At 35.4% G+C, this 22998-nt stretch overlaps 1 protein-coding gene across 1 annotated transcript in view; it reads left to right on the top strand.

Moving 5' to 3' along the window:
• LOC140172085 (Fanconi anemia group A protein homolog) overlaps nucleotides 1-22998 on the top strand; it is a 101627-nt gene that overhangs the window by 45919 nt on the left and 32710 nt on the right. Inside the window, exons 25-26 of the mRNA XM_072195436.1 lie at nucleotides 1535-1608; nucleotides 3237-3474. Coding sequence (XP_072051537.1) covers nucleotides 1535-1608; nucleotides 3237-3474 — 312 coding nt within the window. The remainder of the gene's footprint in view (nucleotides 1-1534; nucleotides 1609-3236; nucleotides 3475-22998) is intronic.

Genomic DNA, 22998 nt, shown 5'->3' with positions numbered 1-22998 from the left:
TTCCAGCATCATGTGTCGTCAGGGCATTTCAGTTTGCTTTGCTATATTGAGCTCTATTGCCATTATGCCATAATTTATACACAAAAATCTATCATGAACCATGCTCGTATTTTGGGGGGGTTTGGGGGAACCAGCCCCAGGGGTCAAAGCAGGGGGCGGCCAAATTGAAGGGGCAGCGGAAAGAAGAAGGGGCGGCAAAAAGAGGGGCGGCGGAAGAAGAAGGTGCGGCAATAAGAATTAATAAAGAAAAAAGGGCGGAAAATGTGAAAAAAATTGTATTATACATAAAAATGTGTTGCTTTTGGGGCGGTAGCGCCTAAAATCCTTTTTTTTTTTTTTTTGCTCTTCACTTTTTCAAACGACCGTAAAAAAAATTGAGGCAACCTTTTCGGGCTGTTGAGGAAGGGGCGGCAAAATTGGATTTTCTTCAGCCCCTCGGGGAAGGGGCCGCCACGGTACGCCACTGTGAACGATATACAGACGAAAATGAAGAACTGGTTGTGGGGGAAATGTCACCACCAGTGCAACTGCAACCACGCACGCACGGCACATGATGAACGTAATTGCGGCACATGTTGTTGCTTGCCTTCCCAGAATGCAATTCAGGCATACCAAGTATTGGATTGCAAATTTTGCTATTTATTCACATTTACGCAGAGAAATCTCTCGTTTTTTCACAAAGCTGCATAAAGGGGACAATATTTGATATTATGTGTAATTTTAAAGACAATCCATATCCAAAATCAATAGGGTTACCCCCCTTTAAGATAATTAGAATAAAATAAGCTCCTATACATACCAAAAATATCGGCTAAGTCCAGGAGGGGGTAAAGCCATAATACACGGGTCAAAAATGAAAAATGGTTGGATAATTCTAAAATGCATGACAATCCATCTTGTCACAAGGGTTAAAAAATGTATAGCTTCGACTATCTTCGACTGAGGGTTATAGAGATATAATACGTGTCAAAGGTCAATCACACAGGGTCAATATTTTAAAATGCTCTGATTTATTTTAAAACAGGTTGCAATTGTTCATCTTGCCACAAGGGTATCTACCATGTTTCCTTTACCATGTTAAATAGCACAAAAGTTAATGGTCAACAGAGTTAAATGGCGATTGACCTCGTTTTGTCCTATTTCTCGGTAACCGAATATAAGAGGCAGTGCAAATTATTTTTGTTTTAACCCTGTGACTAGATGAAAAATTTGAGCCTATTCCGATAGAAATCAGAGCATTCTAAAACATGGACCCTGTATGATGACTAGTCGCGCCAATACACACCTTTAGGGTTTCCCTAATTAGGGTTTCCCTACCGGATATGTATCTAAATTCCTTCCCACAAGGTAGTAGGCATATTGCATTAATACAGTTCAGAAGTTAATCCATCTCCTTTGTTATGCAATATGCCCATTTACCTTGTGGGAAGGAATTTAGGTACAAATTGACATCTGGTAGGGAAACCCAAATGGTGCTTATTTAACAGGAGTTTTTTCTTTGTTGCCTTACAGTAACTTTGTTTATTTTAATCAGGTTACGTTACAAGAATGGCTGTCAATGGAATTACAGGTGGAACCATACAATGATGGAATGACTGCTATTGAAAGGTTAGCATAAACAATTCACCCAATGTATTAGGAATACACCCAAATGTATTAGGAATACACCCAAATGTATCAGGAATACACCCAAATGTATCGGGAATACACCCAAATGTATCGGGAATACACCCAAATGTATCATATCAGGAATACACCCAAATGTATCATACCAGGAATACACCTAAATGTATCAGGAATACACCCAAATGTATCGGGAATACACCCAAATGTATCAGGAATACACCCAAATGTATCGGAAATACACCCAAATGTATTAGGAATACACCCAAATGTATTAGGAATACACCCAAATGTATTAGGAATACACCCAAATGTATTAGGAATACACCCAAATGTATTAGGAATACAACCACATGTATCAGGAATACACCCAAATGTATCATATCAGGAATACACCCAAATGTATCAGGAATACACCCAAATGTATTGGGGAATACACCCAATTGTATTAGGAATACACCCAAATGTATCAGGAATACACCCACATGTATCAGGAATACACCCAAATGTATCAGGAATACACCCAAATGTATCAGGAATACACCCAAATGTATCAGGAATACACCCAAATGTATCAGGAATACACCCAAATGTATCAGGAATACACCCAATTGTATTACAAATACACCCAAATGTATTAGGAATACACCCAAATCTATTAGGAATACACCCATATGTATTAGGAATACACCCAAATGTATTAGGAATACACCCAAATGTATTAGGGATACACCCAAATGCAGTTTGTTTGACGCTTTACAACAACACGCAAAACAATACACCCAAATGTATCATATCAGAATACACCCAAATGTATCAGGAATACACCAAAATGCACCTGGAATACACCCAATTGCATTAGGAATACACCCAAATGTATCAGGAATACACCCAGATGTATCAGGAATACACCCAAATGTATCAGGAATACACCCAAATGTACCAGGAATACACCCAAATGTATCAGGAATACACCCAAATGTATCAGGAATACACCCAAATGTATCAGGAGTACACCCAAATGTATCAGGAATACACCCAATTGTATTAGGAATACACCCAAATGTATTAGGAATACACCCAAATTTATTAGGAATACACCCATATGTATTAGGAATACACCCAAATGTATTAGGAATACACCCAAATGTATTAGGGATACACCCTAGTTAACCCTAACCCTAATACTAAATGTAAACCTAATGTTAACACTAATCCTAATGCTAACCCTAATGTTAACCCTAACCCTAATGTTAACCCTAACCCTAATGGTAACCCGAACCCTAATGTTAACCCTAACCCCAATGGTAACCCGAACCCTAATGTTAACCCTAACCCTAATGGTAACCCGAACCCTAATGTTAACCCTAACCCTAATGTTAACCCTAACCCTAATGTTAATCGTAACCCTGATGTTAACCCTAACACTAATGTTAACCCTAACCCTAATATTAAATGTTGACCCTAAGCTTAATGTTAAACCTAACCCTAGCCTTATCCCTAACCCTGATCATAACCTAAAATGCCCTAAACTTTAACCCATTTTGGATTTATGACCCCTCCGACTAATCGGCTGTTCCTGATTTGATAAACATTAATTTTTTTTTATGCAGACAAGATTATTACAGATGGGCAGTCCATAACCATTTCCTTTCTAAATCTACCCAAGATGGCGGCTGTGGAGGATCTTACAAACACGCCTGCTCCTTGATACTAGAAACCCTTCTTGATCACGACATCAAGTCATCATTGCTTAGCAATAGAAAGTTGTGTTGTCATGGTAGCAAGGGGGCTGAAGCGGTTAGGAAGGGACAAAATGGCTGCCGTGGTGAGCTTATTCAACTGCTTCAGGTGAGTCAACATGACAACAAAATCATTTTCAGATTTTTACCGGAATTACAAATTTTTTGTTTTGTTTTGTTTTCGACCGCCTATTCAAAATAAAAAAGGATCAAGACAAAATCCCTTGATATTTATCTATGCCCGTGCAACGGGGCATAGATATTTAACCCCTAGATATTTCCTAGGGTAACCTCAACCCCAGAGGTCAAAGGTTATGGGCTACAGGGGGCAATATGTGTAAAATTTCAAACAGCTCTAGCTAAAAAAATATAGCGCCCTCTGGGTTCATACTTGGTACAATGATGGCCCATGGCCCTAGATGTATCCTATAATAGCCGTAACTCCAGACGTTAAAGTTCAAAGGCTTTAAAAAGCTAAATAAGTACGACACAGTGTCGTGCAATGTAGGTAGCATTTTGGTCTGTCAATTTGATAAAATTCCCTTAAAAGGGAATGTGTACGCATTTGGCTTGTAACAAATATGTACAAATTTAAACCTTGTAACAAGGGCTCCCACATGTGGGTCACAAAGTTTTCGTTTGTGGGAAGGGGTTTAGGTGGGGTCACAGTCATAGATATTCGTGTTTGGTCAAACACAACTGTGCCATCTGGTTCCATCTTGTGTCCCTAGTGCAATGAAACACTGGTTCATTTTGATAGCGAGCTTTGCCGGCTCCCGATGGCACTTACCATATTATACATATTGAGTAGGCATATAAAGTGCCGGGAATCAGGTCAGGGCGGGCTGTCATGGTGATTGTGTGTCACTGAAAATCGGGACAAATCCTTCATATTTTCATCTCGTGTTGCTAGTGCAATGAATTTTGCACTAGCAACACTGCTTCATTTCGATCGCGAGTTTAGCCGGCTCACGATAGCCATTACTGTATAATATCAACCATGATTTGGGTAACCAACAAAGTTTGTGGATACGCAACTGTTGCATACAATCTGAGGACAGTGACATCATAATTTTTCTGCTATTAATTATTCATGAGGTCGTCCATGTTTTTTTTGACGCCATCTCAACTAAAGTCATTTTATTGCAATATATGAATGTGACTTTTACAAAGCCCCGGATGTAGCCTCCCTGTGGCAGTGTCATTTATCTGCTTCAAATGACCTGTGTATAACAAGGTTCTTTGGTGATATATATATAAAATGCTGCGGTAGGCCACTGGTTTAAATAAAATTTCTGGCAACAACAGGAATTGGTTTGGTGATGAGTTTATTTCATATCACTGGTGCAGATACACATAAATCAAATGAATACAGAACGACCAATTATTGTGGTGTTGACCCGATGAGAATTTGAGTGAGAGAGAGCGAACTCCCAGCACGCCACGGCTTTTATTAGTGATTCCCCTATTCATAAACAAATATCCTTTGATACTAAAATCGATCGGGATGAGTCGGCAGTTTGTGAGTTTTCCAAACAAGAATATCTTATAAAAAAGTAAGACTCCCGCATCAACATTCTGCACTGTTACATGTGACTTAATGTAAAGATTAGCCTTGTGTAATACTCAGGTACTGAGTTGCGCTGTCTCCACTTTCTTTGATACACAAATCCGACTTGACACATTCCTATACCTCACTGGCGGCCATAGCTGGGGGCCATCCATCCATTTTACGCAACGCAAGAATCACAGGCGTGCAGCATTTACCGCTCCCGTGACGCGGGGCAAGTGCTACTCGCTCCGATGCACCCGCGATATGGCCGTCTTGGATCTCAATCCAAAAACGAACTATAGTAAGAATTCCAATTGAATGAACGCAGCTTTCAACAGCTGCACTGATACAAAAGCGATCGTATATTGCGTATTTCAAACTACAACGCGAAAACACGACCATGGAGTCAATGCTAACCAATCACGAGTGCGTTGGCATGGTGGGATTCACTACCGCGTTACTCACGCACAGTCGCACACGCTGGCGTACATCGCGCAATATACGCAAAAAATCATCACGCTATTAAAAGGTGCGTTCATTCAATTGGAATTCTTACTATAAGCTAGTTTAGCGCGGATGGCCCCCAGCTATGGTCGACTTAATCCTGACCATCATTTGGCTCGTCGGATTCGTCTATAGGGTAGGTACAAATTTGTTCCTCTGGAAAAAAGATTTTGTTTCGTAAGAAAGAAAGAAACATTTTGCAACTCTGGTGTAGTTCATTAAACTTGTATGCACTTTTGTTATTGAGCAACAATGCTTTATTCCACAATATTGCACAACACCCTATTAGGCCATGCAGTATAAGATGGGACATGACCTTTGGAAAAATACACAGGTCCCATGGGGAGACGAAGATCAGACGGTATACAAAACTTGTGGAAAATGTGTGGTACCTTTAGTGAATGTTGCCACAACTTGAACATGTCCTTTTTTTGAACAAAATTATTGACATTTAAGTGAAAAAAGAACTGGGTCGTGTACCATCTTATACTGTATAGACTAAATGCAAGCTACAAATAACCATATTTTAAATAATCTTGGGAAAATTAATGTTAGGCCTAAATAATTGTTTGATTGGCGCAACCCGAACTACCCTAAAAATAAGCCAGACTCTGACCTTTTTTTTCCAAAAATAATAGTATGTTACGCCAATCAAACCATTATTTTTTAGGCCTTACTACCCTGCAAGAAAATGATCAGTATTTGAGTGCATTGTAATAAATTACCAACTTTTTAATGTATTTTTTGGGCCTGAGACCTGTGTATACTGTAATAAAATTTTTTACTAAAATATCATCTGTGTGACGGCCTATATTTTGTACTTGGGCGACAGAGTACAAAATTAAATTTTGCTAAAATCATGTAAAATTGGACATTTTGGTGGCAAAATTGATCATGATTAATTTTGGCTGAAAATTGTTGGAAATATATTTGCAAAAAACCTTCAGATTTTGGTGATATTTAAGGGTAATTTTTTCCTCCAGTAAAAAACAAAAAAAAAACGTCCGACCGACTGAACCTACTTGAAAGAAAGGTGCCTCCATCTGTAGAACAGGGTTTTTTTGTCGCCTCAGCTAAGATTTCCCAATTTTGCGAGGACACAGGTTTGCATTATGATGTCATAGTGGTGTCATATGGGGAATGTTTTTACTTATTTTGGTATCAATGGAACAAATATGGTTACAAACCTATAGCGAGCATTAAAAATAAGCCCTATCACAGCGCAATTTGCACCCCAAAATTCACCTGTTGCGATACAACTTTAAGTGTATTGCAAAATTGCGATACCACATTGTACTGACTTTATGTGTTGATTGTGTGAGACTGCACTTCAAATTGCTCTGTGTCAGATCAAAATTGCACCACAGCTTTCAAAATGGGGTGCAAAAGTGCACCTAAATATCTTGGGAATACACCCAATAATCTTGGAGATACACCCAAATGTCTTGGGAATACATCCCAAATGTCTTGGGACAATTTTAATGACTTATCCTCCACTTTTAGGTAATTTATACGCTATTTTAATTGATTTACACTTTCGCTGGGATCACTCATTGAGCCTTTAATTGACTGGCCATGCAGCAACACATCATATTAGGTTTTAATTTCATCATGTTAGTAAATTACCTTAATGCTTTATACAAGGTTAATTTATAATTTGAATTATAATTTACTCTGACTCTCTACACGCGGATGTCGACTGCAGATCTAAACGACAAGTTTTTTTTTTTTTTCTAATTCAAAAATGTCAGAAATGTAAATTTTCATGACCATATTTTGAATCGGCATAAAAAATGCATTAAAATGAGTACAAACAAGCCTAGTATTGGTCCAGTGGTTCTTAAGATAGCTCTTGATATTTTGAGAAAATATCTCAGAACTTGGACTTGCACCTGTAAAAAAAAGTGTTTAGGTTTAGTACTTGTGTAAACCAAATACTTTGGTGTTCAGTTTCCCTGTCACCTGGGTTATGTGTGAAGAGATGATGTGACTCTCATTAATTTTTGAGTGTATTTCATTATCAATATTTGTGATGTAAGATGGCAAAACAGGGATTAACCTTGACACTGAACACTGTTTTTTGCTAACGGAAGTTAAAGAAGAAGCGAAAAAGGAGAGAAGATGAACAAAAAATTCACTTGGTACCCCCGTTATTTGAACCTTCTGGACCCCTCCCGTGCAATGCAAGCACATGATCACCGACTGGTAGCCACTGGGGTTTTGTTTTCGTGGGCATGATATAGGACTTAATTTGGACTGTAATTGTATTAGGAATACACCCAAATGTATAGGAATACACCCAATTGTATTTGGTATACACCTAAATGTATTAGGAATACACCCAAATGTATTAGGAAACTTGGGTATACAGCTAAAATATCTTAGCACTACACCCAAAATGTCTGGAGATTACACACAATTGTCTTAGCAATGGACCCAAATATATTAGGAATACACCCAAATGTATTAGAAATGCACCCAGATGTATTAGGAATACACCCAGATGTATATTAATATCTTAGCAATACACCAAAATGTATTAGGAATACACCCAAATGTATAGGAATACACCCAAATGTTTTAGCAATACACCAAAATATCTTAGCAATACACCCCAAATGTCTTGGGAATGCACCCAAATGTTTTGAGCAATACATGTCCAAAATGTCTTGGGAATACACCCAAATGTATTAAGAATACACCCAAATGTGTTAAGAATACACGTAAATGTATAGGAATACACCCAAATGTTTAGGAATACACCCAAATGTTTTAGCAATACACCAAAATGTCTTAGCAATACACCCAAAATGTCTTGGGAATGCACCCAAATGTTTTGAGCAATATACCCAAAAATGTCTTGGGAATACACCCAAATGTATTGAGAATACACCCAAATGTGTTAAGAATACACCTAAATGTATAGGAATACACCCAAATGTATAGGAATACACCAAAATGTCTTAGCAATACACCCAAAATGTCTTGGGAATACACCCAAATGTATTAGAAGATTTTAATCCATCTGTCCATGAAGTAAAAGTAATAATAATAAAAAAACAGAAATAAAGAACACGTCCTATAATAAAGTGTTTGTTTTTTAGTTACAAACAAATAATTCTTGTCGCTTTTAAGGGATCGTGGTCTGCATTGGTATAGATCCTGGGGGGATGGGGGGATAAATCCCCCAATATATTGACAGAGGAGGATGGACCATACAATCATCCCCCCAATGTTGACACCTGTATGTGGGTGTCTGACCAAATTAACCTCATATTTGGCCATTTTAGCCCCAAAAGTGCCCATTTTTGCACCATATTTCACCAGTTTAGCTTCAATATGGCAACATTTTTTTAGTGTGCATTTGTATCATAAACTTATTCTGTCGCCAAAAGGTGCTGGATTCACTATGCTTCAAGAAATTTTTCCAACCCTGTCCCCCCCCAATTACAAAAAGAAATCTACGCCACTGGTGGTCTGGTTTTTATGTTATGTTTTATATTGAGGCCTACCATTAAAACAATTACCTTTCCAAATTTTGAGATGTGTTGCTTTAGCAGTTTTAATAATTCTGGTGTGGTTACCACAATTGCCACAGTTTTGTTCACATCATATAAGTAAAACATGTCTCAGACGTTAAATTTTTTCTGGAGTAATGAGAAAAATGTGAGCTTGCTTCTGATAACAAAACCTCAGTTTAGATGAAGAAAAATGGGGGATAAGGCTGTCTATCGGGTCACTCCCCTTTAATATTGATGGTTCTTCATCTTCATTTTGTTTGTTTGATTTGTTTATATTTTAAACATTGCAATGACCGCAGCTTTTAATTTGCACTTAATAATTTTAATTATTAAGTGCAAATTAAAAGTGATTTGTTTAATGATTAATTACCATCTGACATGCAACAGAATAATGATAAATTACCAGACCGGAATATTCTGCCCACACAAAAGCTGTAAATTTTGTCTTCAGTAATTGATATAGGCTGTCCTGATATCATTTACTGAGTTATCACACTTTTAATTTCCGTTCCTTCCTGCGTTGCTGTCAATGGATATGATAGATGTGATGCGGGGACCTGGGTTTCATTCTTTTTTACCAATTTGTGGACAAAGTGATTTAAATCTGCTCAATACAGCTAGTTTTTAGTGGCTTTCCCAGGACCTGGGAAAGGGACCTTGGAATTGAGAAATACATGTATGTCAAAATTGTACAGTGTAAAAGTGTATAAAGTTTCTTCTGTAGCGCTGCATGACCCATTTAGGGTATGCCTGGGAGGTCTCCTACCCCCTCCAAATTGAGAAATGTTTGCTAAAATATATGTAAAAATCATACATTTTATTTATAAGTATCAGATCATTGTTTTCTGTCGAGAAAATTTGCCAAAATGTGTATGTCAAAATTTCCCTGATGTGCAACTGGGGAAAAGGTCAATAAGACTGAGTGGGAAAATAGGGGGTGTATGGATTTCAAGTGGAATAGCCCATTAAAGCAGATACATTGGTCTTATTTGGCACGGCAGCAATAAGTCTGTACAGACACACCCCTACACCCCCTCTGTCAGTGTGGGACATTTTAATGTCCCACACTGACTAGGGGTGTATGAATATTAAAGTGGAATAGCCCATTAAAGCAGATACTTTAGTCTCATTTGGTACAGCAGCAATAAGTCTGTACAGACACAAATCTACACCACCTCTGTGGGACATTACAGTCATGTGTATGAGGGGGTGTATGGATTTCAACTGGAATAACCCTTTCAAGCAGATACTTTGGCCTTATTTGGCACGGCAGCAATAAGTCTGTACAGACACAAATCTACACCCCCTCCGTGGGACATTAAGGTCATGTCTTCCATAGGGGGTGTATGGATTTCAACTGGAATAGCCCGTTAAAGCAGATACATTGGTCTTATTTGGCACAGCAGCAATTTACGTCATGAGGTTTTGATTTCATCCTGTCAATTAGTAGATTAACTTTATATGGCTGGTTAGTTTTGGTTGGCTGCTCTCACGTAAGCATTATTAAGTTATTCATAACAATGTAAAACTTTCACGCACAACTACTGGGGGATACTTGATATCAACAAGGGGTATCATCCATGAACAAGGACTCTGAAAAAGCACCCTAAACATGCTTCATTTGAAATTGCACTCTTTAGAGTGCACACCAGTAAATACAAGTCTCCTACACCCTGGGAGCAAAAAATCAGTGTTTCAAACGAGGAAACGTGCAATACGACTAAATTAAATACATTAGAAAAGGCTTAAAACCCAACTTATTAGGCCCAGATTCATATTTAATCCTCATTTAGGCCTGGGAAATAGATTGTCTGTGAAAAATGAGCAGGATCTGACTTTTTATTACAATTTGGCTAAACTTTCAAAATGTGTTACATTTCAGAAACACCAAGCTATTCGTGAGGTGGTGTATGCTGTATGGGCTATAGGGTGATCTAGTCGGCATTTTTCTGGAAAAAAATGCTGGACTCCGTATATAATTTCTACAATAAATGACTTCATCTGACCTTCGACTTGCAGAAAGGGTAAGTTTTGAAGAACTGAGTCGCTCTGGAGTCAAGAAAATGACGTTTTCCTGGACCCTGTTTGTACAGAAAGTCAATGGGAGCTATTTACTGGTGTGCACCCTTAAACAACTATGATATCTTGAACCAAGTATTGGTATTATCTTATTCCCTTAGTAATGTCTTTGGACTTTTAAACCAATTAGTTATTTAGGACACACATCCATGTTTATGTTTACTGTAAAAATACCTAAACCTCACAAGATGTCAGAGTTACATATTTCCATGATTTCATAAATTTTTTGTGCGCATAGGACCCTAAATTAATTGAGTAAGAAAACCTGTTTTGTCAAATTTACTAGTTTTAGATCCCAATTCATGTTTTGTACAAACAGTGCAGTGCATTGGAACTTGAAAATGAGCTTTTTACACTCACTGGTCAATGTCCAGTGGCTGCTTTTTGACCCCTTATGGGAATCATGGCAGATAAAACAACATTACATCACCCTTTATGGATACACAGATCCAAAAATACATAAATGACAAGGCATCAAAAGGCAAGGCATCAATATTTGCGAACACATCATAAAAACTTGCTCATTTTTATTATGGGTGTACCAAGATGCCAAAAAATGGATTAAGTTGTGTACAGATCATATTGACTCACCCTGTAGAAAAGTTTTAAAGTTTTGATTGAGTCTTCTCCCAAAGTATAACTTGGTAATTAATGAATGTAGCAGATACTTTTGTTATCATGGGAGGTTTTAATTTCATCACATGATGTTTATGGTTGGTCAGATTTGGTTGGTTGCTCTCGGGTAATCCTATGCCTCCATTTGATACAAAAGAAAATGAAATTTGAGGTAAAATAACTGGATGAGATAATCATGTCATATCAGTTTCATGAAACAATAACTCCTCTTGGGACGAGGGTTTGATTTTTGACAGGTTTTAATGAAGAGTTGGTGTCAAGCTGTATCACCCCATTTGCTATAATGGCCTTACGGATGGTATAAGCCAATGAAATGTCTTGTACTTGCCAAGCCAGGGAAGTACAGTTGTCATGATTGGTTCATTTGTTGCACTAGCAATTCAATTTGGTTTGTGCCAATCTGGGCGTACCTGGTATTGTCAGAAAATTGAGCAGACCGGGGCATAATCATATCGGCTGCGCCAGAATCAAGACGTGGATTTGTATTTGTCGCATTTGTTATTACTTGGATCGTTTGTTACTTGGATGCTTGGAATGAAAGGTAAGCTATAAGCTGATATATTATATATATATAATATTGTATTGCAGTATGTATATTTTTGTGATTACCCCATATGGTTATGTGCTTCTGAGGAGTGAGGCCCTGTGGCCTTATGAAACAGATTTGTAAAGCATCATGTAGCTGTATCAAATCCAATTAATTAATTATATTGTAAACATGTTAAGGGATCCAAAATGAGCGTTTATTGCGTTTCGACAGTATTTTTTGTGGGACATGAGAGCACCTCAGACCTATCGAATTGCATTCTGAATACGAAGCATATCTTTCTGATATCAAATAATTTTCATTTTTTTTAAATCACAATATAATACAAATTTTATGACAAAATTATAAAAATTTGATATTTTTCAAATTTTTGATATATAACAGTCCTCGAAGTAAATTATATAAATCTAATGATATATTCTTAAAGTGTATGTAGCAGGAGGAAAAGCCGACGGTCAATTGAAAATTTTGACCTTTCATATTGAAGATATGGATTTTTTTTCCCAAAAAGACCTAATTTTTTTTGGTGTTTTGGGAAAAAAATCCATATCTTCAATCTGAAAAAGTCAAAATTTTCAATTGATCGTCGACTTTTCATCCCACCTACATACACTTTAAGTATAAATCATCAGATTTATAAAGTTTACTTCAAGTACTGCTAAATATCAAAAATATCAATTTTTAATGATTTGCCATAAAATGTGTATCAAATTGCGAATTTCAAAAAATCAAAATTATTTGATATCAGAATGACATTCTTCGTATTCAGAATGCAATTTGATATGTCTGATGTGCTCTAATGTCCCAAAATAAATACTGTACAAACGTTCATACCCCAGCCCTTAAGAATTTGCTGTAATATATTCATATGAAAGATTCACAGATTAAGCAAACTTGAGTAAAAAGAGTTCGGAATTTTTTTGAGAGTAGGCTTGTAGTATTAAAATCACTGTAGTCAAAATTTAGAAATCAACTAGATGCTTATGTGAGGTGGGAAAGTACTCTTAAAGACTTTTAAAATATATGATTTCGGTCAAATTTTAATTTGGTTATTCTTTGCCAAATGTTATCAAATATTAGTAACAACTGTCAGGAAAGTTTTCTGAACATTTTAAGCAAAACTAATGATGTAAATTAAAAATTAATTTACTATAATCTTAGCTGCTGAACTGTAGTGTTCTATGGGGATATAAAGTCATGATTATGACTTTAATTCAAACTTGCTCTGTGGTCCTATAGGTTAAATACCACTAATTATGTATTACACGTGTTTCAATGGGAAAATGCCTAATTTCGGGTGGAATTTTCTCATATTCAGAACTCTCACAGTTCAATGCCACCAATATCAGGTGAAACTATATGATTTAGATGCCAAATGATCAAAAATTCAACATAGGTTGACCTGAGACTTTTCTTGTTTTAACGCACTGAACCGTAAACACCTTAAAATTACAGTGCGCCCTCGAAGCTGAAAGTTACAATATGATAAAGGCGACTATTTACTAAAAACCGAAGCCGTGCGTATGAATTTTGGTACTATTACATCAAAAATGTCATATAATGAGAGAAAATGTACCACTTTGAATCATCAAACTCTAAAAAGTACTTTTTGGCTATATAACTTGATCAATTTCAGCGATTTTAATGCAGTCTTTTGAATGCCATGAAAACAAATAGTTCCTCATCGTATTTCAATGTATCGCCCAGGCCTATTTAGTGGTATTTAACCTATATAAGCACAAAGGTGCTCGAATCTCGGGTAAAATGCCATGAATGTAAACATTGACATTTGCAATACATGTTTTAACAAGAAAATTTCTGGAAAACAGCATGACGAGTAAAATATCAATGATTTTCGGACACCCTGTATGATGACTGTTTCGCTGTTTTTGCTTCAACCTAGGACTATATCTGGAGATTCGTATCTGTAGCCTGTCCTAGCACGATCAGATCAGATTAAGATTGATTTAGGGTTAGTGTTCCGATATAGGCTTGCTGTTTAGTGTTAGAATTGTTGATTAGGGTCAGGTTCGCATTAGGAACAGGGTTTTTATAGGGCTAGGCTCATGGATAGGGATAGAGATACGGCTAGGTCCGAGGATTAGATATGGGTTTAAAATAGAGATAGACCAGGTTAGGGTTCCGGCTTGAGTTAGGATAGAGTGAGGCCACACAGGATGCTGTAGAGGCCCATAGACAACGTGTACACAAAGACTAGGTTTTATTTTACACGTGACTATAGGCCTTACATGCGCCTTAAAGCTTAAGCAAAATGCCTAGCCTAGGCCTATACTGTATTTACACGTATAGACCTATGTACGTTATTTAGGGCAAGGAAATCACCAACAAAATGTGCATGTGGGTCTAATTAACAAAGTGGCATGTCTATATGATCATCAACATTGATTTTTCATCATCATTAAGCTTTCTATATGTATACGCAGGCAAGCGAAGGTTGTTGAATTTAGAAGCCCTGAAATCACAGAAACCAGCCGTAAACCCAATACTAATGCCACAAGCCCCCCCCCTCAACCCGTTACTACCTCAACGGGTTCTAAAAACATACCTTAGTAGTCGAAGAAGATGCACGTTTTCTTGCCAGGGCAAATACAGTTAAATATTGAGAAATGTAAACAAAAATAGCTAGAAAAGTCTCCATGACGAATATCAGATCCATAGAATTCAGTGTTTCTATAGGTTAAATACCACTAATTATGTATTACACGTGTTTCAATGGGAAAATGCCTAATTTCGGGTGGAATTTTCTCATATTCAGAACTCTCACAGTTCAATGCCACCAATATCAGGTGAAACTATATGATTTAGATGCCAAATGATCAAAAATTCAACATAGATTAACCTGAGACTTTTCTTGTTTTAACGCACTGAACCGTAAACACCTTAAAATTACAGTGCGCCCTCGAAGCTGAAAGTTACAATATGATAAGGCGACTATTTACTAAAAACCGAAGCCGTGCGTATGAATTTTGGTACTATTACATCAAAAATGTCATATAATGAGAGAAAATGTACCACTTTGAATCATCAAACTCTAAAAAGTACTTTTTTGGCTATATAACTTGATCAATTTCAGCGATTTTAATGCAGTCTTTTCGAATGCCATGAAAACAAATAGTTCCTCATCGTATTTCAATGTATCGCCCAGGCCTATTTAGTGGTATTTAACCTATAAAGCAATGAGATTGGCTGAATCCAATTACCGTATTTATTTCAATAAGCGGGCGCTTACTTTTTACATGGTCCTGAGACATTCTAGTAGCTTTTCTGATGCAGAAAATGTATTGGAAGTTTACACAGGACTTCTAATCCCCCAGCTATTTCACTGTATCAACATCTATCCTTCACTTTAACATTATTGGTACCTTTTTGGCTTTAGCAAATTTAAATTGAAAATACCCTGGGTGGGCGCTTATTGGAACGAATACGGTACTGAATTATGTGTAAGTTGGGACATGTGTAAACATTATAAATATGCCATAAAAAATCATGTTTGAAAAAAATTGACCAAACTCATTTTAAAAGATGGTACATTATGGCTTTAATTCAAATATTTTAGGGGAAGGTATTATTGTCGATTTTAATCCCAGTTTTTCGTACTTAACATTTGACTATCTGCACATGAATTTTGTCTATATAATTGACCATTTATTGAGATATTAAAAAATAGTGTTTTTTGATGAAAATGTTGTCATAATTAAAAATATTATTCAATAATCTAGAAACCTCTCACTGCCTTTAAATTGTGACATGAACTGGTCCATGGGGGCCAAAGGTGGCAAATTCGAAACTGAGATAAAGGTGAAAATATGGAATAAATACAATAAAATACATAAGAAAACAGACATCAAAAAACTTCGTAACTTTAGAACCAAGCATGCTAGACCTTTGGTGTTTTCAGTAAACGATAGCCTATTTTATGTATAATGTAATAAGTACAGTAACTCAATTTTCAAAAATGCTTCCTTTGGCCCCCATGGACCAGATCGTGTCACAATTGTACTTTTTTGCCATTTTTTACATTTAAAAATAAAAAATGTTAATTTGCTTGTTTTATAAACTAATTGTAATGTACTTCATTCTGTCAGTGGATGCATGCCTGGGATATATAATGTCCTAAAGTTAACTTTGTCTGTGTACAGGTGTGTATGGTACACATCAACCACATGATATATCCAACTGGATGTACTTCTTATACTTAACTCAATTGTGATTTGTTTTACTCATACCTACGAGGGGGTATCAAAAGTTTTAGAAATCGCCCAGAAGTGAAAGAGCTATATCAATGAAATTTTGTCAGTGCAATCACTGGCGTCCTTATGTACATTATGGTCCAAAAATGGTCTCATAGGTATGTTTACTTTTTTTACAGGTGGCACTACAACCTTGGCGGAAATTCGTTGCCACACCTGCACGTTCTGGTGTTAAAAGCACGCAATCAGAGCCAAATATGTGATAGTTCCGTATTATTTTGTATAATAGTTGCAAATGTACATTCAGCTTACACTCGCCCCTTCCCTACCCCCCCCATTTTTCAATGTTGGGAGACTGTAATTTAGAAATGATGACGATTTTTTCCAAATCAACATTGAAATAGGGGAGCGGGGAAGGATGTTGGCCAATTAATGCTCAGGTGTGGCAACATTTTCCGCCAAGGTTGTCTGAGCCGAATGCAAAATATTTCATCTAAATTTCGTTTTTGTCTCATAACTCAAAAACGGAATGTCGTATGAGCTTCATATTGCACACGATTTGGGAGTAGATAATATTCTTTAGATTCATAATAAAAATTTTGACAAAGAACTTGGTTTATTTAGGGAGTGGTCACTGAAATCACCATTTATGCCAAATTACACCCCTTTCGTAATTCGGGATCTAATCTGCATGATTTTCTGGTAAATATCAGTAATGGAATATGCATTTTTGCACCAGAGTGTACATAAGGACCAGTGATTGCACTGACAAAATATATTCACTTCTGGGCGTTTTCTAAAACTTTTGATACTCGTATGTATGAATAAAATCACAACAGTGTGCTCACTGGAAAAGAAATTGAATCCAGATTTTTTTTTTTTTTTTTTCTTGATATGTAAAAGTGCAATCATTAAATGTATGGGTAATTTTGCCAATCTGCCCTATTTTTGTTTAAAATAGTGGTGAAAATTGCCAAAATGTTCTTGAAATAGACCAAAATAGTAGGAGATTTTAGATTTCTGCATCCATAAAATGAGCATCAAAGCTTAGGGCACCCTTATTAGTCATTATATGCACTTGCACATTTCCATGGCAATCTTAAATTATAATTATGACGAAACATTGAATACTGTTTTCTAAGCACTTTATTTGTATACAGATAACTCATTCTGTGCTTTCAGTGTAAATGTGGGCCATAGCTTGATGCTTGTACAATTTGGCTTTATGTACTTTAGCTCCCCGTCCTTTATACACAATGATAAAGAGTTGTGTCTTCTTATTTCTGACTATTTTGAGATATATTTGGCCATGCAGGTAAAAAAGAAAATCAAATCACCCATCATTAAAACTTTTCAACCTCAGACATACAATGTGCTTGAAATCAATCAATATGATTAGATGTTACTCATGTTGGTGACTGCATTTGTCACTGTTTTGCAAAAATTGGCAAATACTTTTTTTTTTCATAGCATTGTGGAACATTGGGTACAAAACATTTTTTTCCAGTGAAAAGGAAGAATAATTATTCATAACTGAAGAAACTGAACGAAATGTATGAGGAAATGCAAGCGGGCTGGGTTTGTCCAAAAAATAGGAATTTCCTCAAACTATTGATCAGTCTGAAATGTATGAGGAGAATACTAATTGTGTCACTTTTATTTACTTTCTTATTTAAGCCATTAATTGAATTAATTTTGCAATTTTTTTCCGAAATTGATTTTTTGGCTCATTTGTAATATTTACACAAATGTCCCAACTTGCACTAATTGGCATCAGCTAAATTGTTTGTGTTTGTAGAACAATAGCAATTTTGAATTAAATGAGTATTTTGTGATTCTAGCATCCTCTTTTTATGGTATGTTTGAGTAGATATCTGCGAAAAAAGTTTATTCCAAAAATTTCAGCTGATTCTGATTTTATGTTTGTGAGTTACTAATCATTTATGTATATTACATTGCTCTTTAGGCCACTGTGCTGTCATTTCATTCTGTTTATAGAAAGTAAATACAGTCGTTATAAAAATCTTGACAATCTTGAAATTCCCTTTAATGTCTAAATTAAGACATTATCCCCCTGTAAAGCTCCATTGTGCCAAGATATTAAATGACTAGAATATCTTCCTGACAGTTACTAATATTATTTCATCATTTAGCCAAATTCAAATTTGACAGAAATTGTATATTCATTGCATTATATGACTACTGCAATTATATAGAGCCGACATAGTGACGCTTTTTTCAATTCAGTTCAGTTTTATTTCATCACAAAACACATTGGTAATACTGATTAAACATTTTTGTAATAAATTAGTATCAATATACAAAATGCAATAGATAATAAGATAATAATATTATAGGCCTATTACTAGGGATGCCCACTGTCAATACAGTTTCCACTAGAACGATTTTTTATTTACTTTGTGCGTGCACTCACACACGTATTGTCTATGTAGAAACTGATCGATACAAGAAATCCCAGGCCTGTTAAATGGCGTACATACTTGTTTTGATCCAAATGTAGGCCTATATCAGGGTGTTTCAAGAAATTCCTGATTCCACCAGAAAACATTAACCAAACTTTTTCCTGTTTGGTCAGTAAATAGAGAGGACCTTCCTTCATGAAGAGATCAACTTTTTTTAATGAAAAATTTAATGAGATGAGAACTACAACAGGTTGAAGTGACACCATTCCGTGCATCAGGTGTTCAAACGCAATTATCTCTGAATTTGGAGTGAATCAGACAAGCAAACTTACATACTCATAAAATTTAACTATTTTTGGAGACAAAATGTGTAGGATGTTAAGAAATTTAAGAATGTTTAAGCCTACATGACCCATCTCAAATCATGCACTTCCCGTGCACTTCTCACTACCATGTCCATTTCATATGCTATCCATCATGGCTTCCATGCACACACAGTGTATTGCTCAATGTAAAGATAACCTTTGAGTTGGAGCCAATTTCTCAAAATTGGTAGTGATTAATGTTACCAAACTTATGCCATGATGAAATATAATAATTTTTGAAGATAAAATGTGCTGACCTTAACAGATTGAACAATGTTTAAGACTACCGCTTTTCATTTGAAATGATGCACTTTTTGTTCATCTCCTCTATTTTCCATGGCGGCCATCTATATCTCTGGAATGAAACGTCCGATTAAGATTATTTAAACGCCAAAATGTTTCTTTCATCAATTCCCAGCCAATAAGTTAGGTCTGAATCAATTTAAAAGTACTTCAATTTTTAGTGGACATGCCTACTATTACAAAATAATACTATATTATAATAATGTGGTGTGTGAGATGTGGATGCCACAGAAACGCAAAGCGTGTAGAGTAGTAGCACCTGTTTAATAGTTAGAGAACAAGTCTACATGTATAGCAATAATACAAAATTTATGATCATGAAAGTATATTGATAAAAAATACATGAATAATGTTTAATGTTGCAGCAAATATCAGGTAAAAGAAAAAGGAAAGGTTTAAACAAATAATAAATTAAGCTGCAAATGTTAGCATTCTATTGATGTAATGCTGGAAATGTATAAATAAATAAATAAATAAATAAATAAATAAATAAATAAATAAATAAATAAATAATATAAATAAATAAATAAATATAAATAAATAAATAAATAAATAAATAAATAAATAAATAAATAAATAAATAAATAAATAAATAAATAAATAATAAAAAATAAATAAATAAATAAATAAATAAATAAATAAATAAATAATATAAATAAAATAAATAAATAAATAAATAAATAAATAAATAAATAAATAAATAAATAAATAAATAAATAAATAAATAAATAAATAAATAAATAAATAAATAAATAAATAAATAAATAAATAATATAAATAAATAAATACAAAGCATAAATCAAATTCTTTAAAGGTCCGTAACCCGATCGATAGCATCATCCCCCCGATTTTTTTCATTGTTGATGAGGTTTTGGTGTCACATAATAGATACTATTTTTCTCATTACTATCCTGAAATTTGGCGCTCCAAGTCGATGTATTTCGAGAAATCATGAAACACAGCGGTTTTACAGGCTACCAGTTGTTAGCATTTTACACGACACGGGAGTTTTGGGTAGTCATAGAATGAAATCGGAATAGATTCGGAAGACTTCACCCCAGTACCAATTAGTCCATAAAAATACATCAAATAGGCCCCTAATGTCAAACTATAGATGGCGCTATAATGATATAAAACAAAAATAAAGAAATACATAAGAGGCGAAATAAATTAGGAAACATGACCTATATTGTCAAGCATGATACGAGGAATATGAAAAAAATTATGAGAGCACCTCCCCCCCATTAAAAAATTAGTTAAAAAATAAAACAAAGAAAAATCATAAATATGTGAAAATGTGCATCATCTAGCTAAAAATAAAGAAATAATTAAGCGAAGTAAATACAGCATGGGCTATCTTGTCAAGAATGATAATGAGCGCAGTGATATGTAATGTTTTTAAGATTAATCAGTATGAATAGAGGGTATAAAAGTGTACAGGGGCGAGCCGGTTTTCAGTGCCAAAGCGAACACTTCCTGTTTCCACCGGGACATGCACTCGGCCGTTGTTCGGGATGCCTGACCAGAATGCAATTCACAGCGTACCAGTGTATTGGCTTGCTAATATGCTAATTATTCACATTTATGCTGAAATTGTTCCTGTTTTCTCACATAGATCGATAAAGGGGACAATATTTGACATTGTATGTAAGTTTGAAGAGAATCTATATCCTAAACCGATAGGGTTACCCCCCTTTAAATGTATGAATGTAGACAGACAAACACTGAGAGTCTGAAGATTGAAACATGAAAACCTAACAGTACATGCAGAGTTGTATTTATTTTTTTAAAGCATATAGTTTTTTGTTTAATTTGATATTAAATTAAGCTTGAGAATAGTGATATTCTTTGATACACAAATCGTCTTACCGGGGAGGGGGTATTTGGAGGTCATTGTATTATGGCTACTGCAGTTATAAAGTGGTGACATTCTTTGATAACAACTACAAATTATAATTTTACTAATTATTTGATTTATTTCTCTTCCATGCTTCATAGCACAAAGTTGATTGATGATCACATGAACGCTGCATTGACAGGTTGTATTGGACACCTCATTTACATTTCTCATTTTAAATCATGTAAGTTATTAACACATCAATTAAACTTTGCATGTGTTTGGTAAAAGTTGGGATGTTTGTTTGTTTGTTTGTTTGTTTTACACGGTTGGTCCTACATATTATGTTGATGTATTGTGGATGTTTGGGGAGGGTCATTTGGAGATTCAAATATGGCGAGTTGTCACATTCAAAGCACTCGAAGATTATATTTGGTAAAAGTTGAAATGTGGCATGTTATGTTGATGTATTGGGGATGTTTGTACTTTGAAGTGGGGAGGGCCATTTGGAGAGTTCAAATATGGCGAGTTGTCATATTTAAAGCACTCAAAGATTATATTTGGTAAAATTTGGGATGTGGCATGTTATGTATTGGGGATGTTAGTTCTTTGAAATGGGGAGGGCCATTTGGAGAGTTCAAATATGGTGAGTTGTCATATTTAAAGCACTCAAAGATTATATTTGGTAAAAGTTGGGATGTGGCATGTTATGTATTGGGGATGATAGTTCTTTGAAATGGGGAGGGTCATTTGGAGAGTTCAAATATGGCGAGTTGTCACAATCATAGCACTTAAAATTATTTTGATAAAAGTTGGGATGTGGCATGTTATGTTGATGTATTGGAGATGTTTGTACTTTGAAGTGGGGGAGGATCATTTGGAGAGTTCAAATATGGTGAGTTGTCACAATCATAGCACTTAAAATTATTTTGATAAAAGTTGGGATGTGGCATGTTATGTTGATGTATTGGAGATGTTTGTACTTTGAAGTGGGGGAGGATCATTTGGAGAGTTCAAATATGGTGAGTTGTCACACTCATAGCACTTAAAATTATTTTGATAAAAGTTGGGATGTGGCATGTTATGTTGATGTATTGGAGATGTTTGTACTTTGAAGTGGGGGAGGACCATTTGGAGAGTTCAAATAATGGTGAGTTGTCATTCTCATTGCACTTGAAGATTATATTTGGCAAAAGTTGAGATGTGGCACGTTATGTTGATATATTGGAGATGTGGCACGTTACGTTGGTGTATGTTTGTATTTTAATTGGTGGAGGGTTATTTGGAGGTCATTGCAATGTAGTTACTGCAATTATAAATGTTAAAAACTGTTTAATATGTACAACAACATCCAAAATTTAGGGTTAAAAAGACAAAACAACCTGCTGGTCAGTTGGTACTGTTTTAGTTTGCTTTTTTGCTCTTATAGGTTGTTTTGTCTTTTTAACCCTACATTTTGGATGTTGTACATATTAAACAGTTTTTAACATTTATTTTCCTTGGTTACACTACTTGAATCTTTTTAAGATCCATTCAAAGTTTCCCTGCTGGTCAGTTGGTACTGTTTTAATTTGCTTTTTTGCAATTATAAAGCCTACAATAAAGCTTGAAACAATGATTGATTCATAACCTCATTAATATACGCAGCAAGTGCG

The sequence above is a fragment of the Amphiura filiformis genome, chromosome 2 (assembly GCF_039555335.1).
Source record: "Amphiura filiformis chromosome 2, Afil_fr2py, whole genome shotgun sequence".
Classification (NCBI taxonomy): Eukaryota; Metazoa; Echinodermata; class Ophiuroidea; order Amphilepidida; family Amphiuridae; genus Amphiura; species Amphiura filiformis.
This window is presented reverse-complemented; position numbering and strand designations above follow the sequence as displayed.